The 7,500-nt window shown below is 35.6% G+C and overlaps 1 protein-coding gene across 24 annotated transcripts in view; it reads right to left on the bottom strand.

The window, feature by feature from the left end:
* Nucleotides 1-2,945: 2,945 nt before the first annotated feature.
* LOC113830028 (neurofilament heavy polypeptide) overlaps nucleotides 2,946-7,500 on the bottom strand; it is a 163,738-nt gene continuing 159,183 nt past the window's right edge. For 9 of the 24 annotated variants that reach the window (XM_070124532.1, XM_070124518.1, XM_070124520.1 and 6 more), the window contains 3 exons: nucleotides 7,399-7,500; nucleotides 6,134-6,178; nucleotides 2,946-4,725 (listed from right to left, as the gene is read on the bottom strand). The exon at nucleotides 7,399-7,500 is cut by the window's right edge and continues 240 nt beyond it. In XM_070124532.1, coding sequence (XP_069980633.1) covers nucleotides 4,693-4,725; nucleotides 6,134-6,178; nucleotides 7,399-7,500 — 180 coding nt within the window. In that variant the 3' untranslated portion in view covers nucleotides 2,946-4,692. Of the gene's footprint in view, nucleotides 4,726-5,478; nucleotides 5,512-6,133; nucleotides 6,179-7,398 lie in introns of all 24 variants that reach the window. The other 15 variants (XM_070124534.1, XM_070124528.1, XM_070124522.1 and 12 more) reach the window with 7 other exon arrangements.

Consider the following 7,500-nt stretch of genomic DNA (forward strand, 5'->3'; position numbering starts at 1 on the left):
AGCAGAAAGTAGATAATGGATGGATGATAAGAAGAAAGGTTATGACAAAGGGCAGATCTGTGAGAATCAAAACCGCGAATATTCCAATGTAGTAGAGCTATATTTTAGTTGATCTACCAGTGATAACGGTTACAGTGCGTTTTGGAAAATCTGAAGGTAGAGGTAGAGGGTGAGATAAGGAATTAGAGGGGGGGTGTTAGTGTAGTATCAGGAGGGGTATCAGGAGGTGGAGGATCTGGGGAAGGGGATCGTTGTGACATTCACGTGTGTATCCAGGAGGGAGTGGAAGGGATAGAGGGTATGCAAAAAAGGAGGGTTAATGTAGGTGTTGTTGGAGCTGAGAACACATTGGGCACCGCCGCAGTTAGCACTTGTGCGTGATTGTGCAGAGCAGTTTGGTCAGTTATGACCAGGTTGGGCACATAGGGGGCATCTGGCTGTGGAACGGCAGGGTTTGGCAGGATGTCCAACACACCGACAGTTTTGACGGGGAGGAGGTTGGTATGGTCGAACAGGGAGAGATTGTTCACCAATGTAGATATGAAAGGGAAGGTCATGTCTACAGAAAGTAATTTTGGCAATGTTGGCGGGGTTCTTTCGATGACCTCTAGGAGGAATGGAGTAGCAATGTACTGATATCACATCATGGTCTTTGAGGCAACCGAGTAGGTACTCTCCACAATCTGATCAATCAATATCCCAGCTTGCTGGGGTGATAGAGACAGTTCCGGTACAAGTATTAAGAGTTGGATGAGGTTCTGCAGGAATGGGGTTGCCAGATAGATCAGTTAGATTTGCTAATGTTATAGCTTCATTTTCTGTGTAATTGTAACGAGACGGGAATGATCGGGTCGGGTACGGAAGGGGACTCTGCCCACTTGCTTTTAGAGACATTGTGAAAAGAGAAGAGTGTTGCCTGAGTAAGGAGCTGTAGGGGGGATCACAAAAAATCGGTCCCATTTGGCTGGACTAAATAGAGTATTTGAAATATTTGTAGAGTTGGGGGTGGTAGGACGGGGACGTGTGGAAGAGGGAGTATTGTTGAGGGGTGGGTGGGGGGTATAGTATTACGGAGAGATGGAGAATAAGGCTGTAAGGTAGTATTAAGGGAGGGTGGGTTGATTGATGAAGAAGGGTGTGGAAGTAGAAGTGATGAAGTTGAGGAAGTTGGGAGATAGGAATGATAGGAGCCAGAGCGGGTGGTTGATGGGTGCTAGTGTAGGATAAGCTTATGTAAATTATATATTTCACATGATTTTGTATTTCAAACAAACAATTAAATTAAACTTATAAGATCCATAATGATAAGAAGCACAAGAAAAGACACAATTCCTTTGTATGTATGTTTTCTGTGGAGACAAATTGCATTTTCTTTAATTTTCAGTTCCTAGGTAGCCTGCACATTTAATTTATTGATGATAATCGTAATATGATTACTACCGTACGCACTGTTAAGGCAGGATTATAACATGGTAATTGATCATACTAGCAGGCACATTTCGTACCAGCATGGGCTTAGCCCATGTGCACAAACGGCAACCATTTCACCTTATACTAGCGGATACTGTGTGATTGCGTGGATGGGCCTATACAAATTCCAGTCAAACTTTCAAGATTTAGTTTAAATCTCTGTCACTGCATTCACCCTCATTTATACATTTAGCAGGCTTCAGTTCACAAACAAGCAAACATTTAAATCTAACTGCATATTTTCCAACTTCGTAATGAAAATGTAGCAAAGTTCATCCATGACTCTCCTGATCTTTCACATTTGGTTACTAGGTTTCATTTTCCTTAAAATCAGCCCTCATGATTATGGTAGAGATTCATATACAAATAAATAGTATTTTATATTACTCTATCTTGATTTTTGAAATCACATGGAAACATCTTCCTATTGCATATATTTGCATTCGTGATTGCATTATCCGTGATGTTAGAACTGGGAATTTTTAACTCATTAGATTTGAAATTCCAATTCATCTTTTCTATTGGTCTTCATATTCTCTTCGAAATTATTTGATTGGTTGATTAGAATTACCTGCTGTCATATTTAAGGATTGAAGAATGAACAATCTTTATATTTATCAGTATCTTGTTTTCATTGCCTTTTTTGTTAATTTTTGGTTTTTCTACAACCAAAATCGTATTGTAAGTTAACCATACACTTGAAACGATCCACATGAAACTACTTTGCACCATATTATCAAAGCATTTTCATTAAAAAATTAACTAGTGTTTCATGTGGGACTATGATTATTTCATTCCACTAATTGGCAAAATTTTTAAGTTAAAAGTACCAAGAGTAAATATATGTGCTGAATGTTTTTGACTGGGAACACTCATGCTATGAAATTGTTGAAAAATGTATTTTCTTTTATTAATGTATAAATGGCTGTTTTTTTAATGTTTTATTCAGGTGTGTTTCTCATATCTTTAAGAATAGTCTCTTTACATAATCATTTATATATTTACATGGCTATGTGGGTAATTCCTTTTACATGAGAATTCCATCACCAGCTAGAGGGGTAATACTTTAATATATTTAGTCATTTAAGATAAAGGGAAGAAAATATATTCAATACAGGTCTATAATAGCTTTCTTAGCGCTAAGTTTGTGCAATTTTCAACCGAATTATATATACACATCATTTGGCAAATCAATAATACTAAACAGAATTCATTTGTAATATTTATTTTCTATATTTCATTTTAATAAATTCTTAAAATTCAGAAATTACTAAAGCATGCATGATTATTTACTACTGCATATTTGCATAGTTTTGTTTCTTTAAAAAAAAAGGATAAATAGGTTTCTGAAAACAAAAGAAAAAGAAAAAAAAATCAAATGTAAAATGTTTGTTATATAAAATTACAACCATAACATCTCTGCTGTGACATGCCTCTAACAAAATCCTGAAGAGGTTTAAAATAAAACAAGAGAGTTACAATGTGTAAACTTCTTAATATCCTTTATTACACGGCAAATCAAGATATCATAAAAACAGCAAAGCACCAGTAAAATTTTGCTCATTGCCAATGCCAGGACAAAAGTATTGTGCATTCTGCTTACATTTTTTTTGAGGAAAATGTGGCTAGATTTCACTAAAACACAACGGTAATATACTTAAAAATTGTATCAAGCTTTCTAATAGTCCAATAAAGTGCTTTTGCATTAAACTTGAATTACAAAAGATGAGAAAAGTAAAATAGAAAAAAAGGAAAAAAGAAAAAAAAAAGAAAGAAAAAAAAAATCAAAGCTACTACTATTAATTATGGGATAAAATAAACTTACGAAAATGATATGACTGAAAAATATAATGCAAGAGGTTCGTGACACCAGTATATTAAATCTATGGTATTCAACTCTACAATAAATCAAGAGTTTTTAACTGTTGTGTTCTCTGCAAACACTTAATTTTAAATCCTTTAACTTTTTGCATTAGAGGAGCTTGCAGAGATTCTTACATCAATCATCTGGGACATGACGCAACAGCAACTTTCATGGTGCTTGAGCCTTATCAACTAGTAGGCAAAAGCACATGTCATGGAACAATCAAGGAAACTAGACTTAAAATATCAGCAGTAATAAAAAAAGAGAAAACATTACTACATGAGCAATACAGAGATATCCTATTGACAGATTTGGGGTATACAAATCGTATCTTTCTCTAGATCATCAAAGTACAAAAGTACCATCAAATTATAAGCACTACTGGTAAAATAACTAATTTCCATTTTTGTTTTCTAGAATTTACACTATTTTTAATAATAGTTTTCTTGCTCTAGCAAAAAATTTCACCCTTATTCACAATACATAATACAAACTATACAAAAAGTTTCCTCTCTTCCCCACCCCAGCCAGACTCCTCCCTCCAGAGACGACAATTTAAGAAACACATCAAATGAGCATCACACAAATCCATTCAACAGAGCCTAGAAAAATCACAAATTACAACATGCAGATTGGGAGGAATTTGGTTGGGTGGGCCTGCCAATCACTTTCACTGACTGCGGCTAAACACTCTGATTTCCTATTGGTGGACTGCTCTTGCCTCACATGTAGTTGGAGGTCAAAACCACCACACTTATTTTTATTACAATTTTTATTTATTTATTTATTTTTTTAATGATTTTTTTAAATATATTTTTTTTAATTACACCAACAGCTATATATATCAAGTGATGCCGCATATACCGAAATATGTATTGAATTTTGTGATATCTCCACTTAAGACTAATCTGTGTTTGTCTATGCTGGGTAACACACAAAATCGAGTCGTGTTAGCATCATTCATCCTCTTCCCCTCCCCAGTATCCCCGGCTTGCAAGGTCCTTTCCACTGACCCTGAATCCTCAAGGCTTGTGGTAAGGCACAGCAACACTGCTCATCAATCCATCACTCTGTGTGCACTGAAGGGAAAGTCAATAAACTGCATACTGTACACGCCTAGATATGCTTTATAGGGTACCTTTTTTTAAATTCAGATTCTTCTAGATAAATGTAAGACTAAATGCTGGCAGATAGGTGGACGTATCAAATATAAACGTGGGGAACTATCAACGCAGCAACCCAAGCCGACAGAGGCTACGTTGCTGTTTTGGGGGTTGCTGACTCCAGGGGGGAGGGGGTGGGGGGGCACGACGAAGCTTGACGGTGGAATGGCTTGTTACATCGCACACGAGGTCATTTTACTCTTCGACCTTCTCTCCTTCCTCGGACTTCTGAAAGGTACAAAAGAAATTAGCTCAGGGTGATCTAGGTTTTGAGAAAGACCAAAGATGCCGAGTGCAGTGTTCCTGTAAAATGCACTCAGATATTAAATCTTCCAAACAAAAAGCTCATCCCAAAATAAAATAAAAAATCAAAGTATTAGTGAAGCTTCCTCCTTCATCAATCCATTGTAAAAAGACAAGGTTAAATCAGACAGACCTGTCAATCATAGGATTTCCAAGTATATGAAGCCAACAAAAACACTGCACATTCAATCAGGATCAAAAGCTAAAACAAAGTCATATAGACAAATCTCTTCACTCAAAGCCACTCTTGGAATATTCTTTCACATCAAACTTGTTAATCATACTTCTTTGAGCCCTCAACATGTTTTCTGAAGACATTTTCTCTCGAGACTGGGGCAACAAGAAAGAAAAGAGAAAAGAAAAATATACCATAAAATAAAACAAAGCAAAACAGACAAAATGAAAAACAAAATTAAACAATAAATCAAAATCCTCAAGGCCAAAAATAAAAATGGAGACATCAAAATAATCATTAAATGTCTGAAGTGTGTCGAGTCTTCATTAAAATACACACTTTCTGAAAGTCCAAAAGAAACACAAAGCCTGGACTTGCTCTTAAAACTACAATGAACAACATCCATCTCGGAAAAACATTTATTTTTTCAGCGATCACTCAACTCAAAAGGAGTTTTTTTTTTTTTTTATCCACACACAAACATTACCATTAACTAAACTTACACTTCAGCTGCAGAAGGCTCAGTTCTTCCTGACCTTTAGAAATTGAAAATAAAAGTTTTTTATCATCTACATTTCTCGTCTGCTGCAAGTAAAAGTTGATCAGCAACAGTTTTTAGTTATGAATAACATCTTTTTCCTTTTCACAGATGCTGAAATCAATATCCCTATAACTCAATAAAATCATAAAAAGTATACTCAAATATTAAGGATGATTCCAAACTTCATATGCATCTCAAATCAATAGCATTATTAACACATCTCTTACACTGCTTTACTTTGGGTGATCAACTTTACTTGCAAGCTTAAGTAAATTATGTAGATTTTTCTTAATTCCTCTAAAAAAAATATGCAACTTTTTGAAGGATTATAACAGTTATATAAGGTGAGGACAAGCATTCAGACAAATTATTCAAACAAAACTAGTAAATGATAAAACAAACTATACATTATACTGTTATTCATAATATTCACAAATCTTTCTATATCAAATCATGATTATAAAGGAAAAAACTGTATATATAAAAAAAGGTTGTGGGGATACAAGTAACAGTTTTCTCTTGATCCAAATCTACATCATGCAGGTCCAATCCAAATATTGTACTTTTTTACTGCAAATCTGAATGGGTGTAAGTACACTACACTATGCTACACATACCTTCCTGGCTACTTTCTTTGCTGGCTTACGGGCAGCCGTGGTTTCCTAACAATTAATAAAACCAAATCAGTAGAAACAAGAGATAGTAGAAAGTGATGTATGACAGTCACTCGTCACAGCTTGAAAAAGTAGCTACCAGAGTAGAGGAAAAGATTACTACTGTATAGGGTTCCATCACCATTACTTTGAAGAATATATAAGAAATATCATGGAGAAAATCTGTGCTACCAGATAACTATAAAAGCAATATATGAAGAAAAGCCCAGTGGTCAAATTACCCCCTCCCCCCTCAATGTGTAAGCAATTCTTCTCTGTAAATCACACAAGAGGGAATTAAGCAGAGCACAATTCACAAGCACTGCAGGAAAAAAATCAAAAGTAAAAATAATTCAGCAGGGAAAGGAAAGAAATCAAACAAAAGCTAAACAAAAAACAATGAAAATATGTCAAACTGCAGTTATTATTTCTACAAGAAATATACAGTGTGCATTTATACTTATTATTCTGGTACTGAAGTGCCTTTGCATTAAAATGTAAGGACACTGGTGAAGTTGCAATGCAAAGTGCTTTGGTGCTTGTCTTTTGTGTATTACCTATTGTGCAGTTTTGTTTAAAAGCTAGCATGAATGCAATCATCACCCCAAATACTCAATAAGAATTGCCTAATTCAGTGATCTCTGCCCCTCCTTATTCAAACCTAATCTTTCTTTTGTAGCGGTTCATTTTACCTTGCTTCTGTGTGAGCTAATGTCCTTTCACTATCAGCCCCTCTATCATATTATCTATCAGTTTTCTTTGGAGCTTCCTTCCCTTGTAATTATAGTTTAATGTATTCTAAATCTTTGTAGCACAAAGTTCAGCCTACTTTCAATGACTGTTACTGCTTATTTCTGCTTTAGCAGATCAGCTAGGGCATAGTCCTCTTCTATCCAGTTGTACTTCTACAAGGTAATAGCTATTATTCATTTTGCATTTCTTTTTTGTATTGGACATTTATACACAATTTGTACCCACATCTGAATACAATTACTTTATTCACATTGTGTTTTTTTATTTCTGCAGTACATATTTATTCTCCAATACTGCTGAATACCTGAATACCAACCATCTTCCTAAAACTTTGTTCTATTTTGTACCTCAATGCCTACTATCATTCTCTACCTCCATCTACCAGCCTTCTCTATTGTCCCACTTCTCAGAGAGGCTTTTGTGCACAGCTGATGTTATGTCAGTACACGTTGTAGAGGTACTGTGACTGAGCTCACCTGTTGTGTGGTATCCTGTTCTGCCCTCTGTTCAGATGTGGACTCGGTGCTCTGAGTCACGTCACTTTGTTGTGTAGGTTCAGCTGCAGCCTCTGTGGTCTG

The sequence above is a fragment of the Penaeus vannamei genome, chromosome 8 (genome assembly GCF_042767895.1).
Source record: "Penaeus vannamei isolate JL-2024 chromosome 8, ASM4276789v1, whole genome shotgun sequence".
NCBI lineage: Eukaryota > Metazoa > Arthropoda > Malacostraca > Decapoda > Penaeidae > Penaeus > Penaeus vannamei.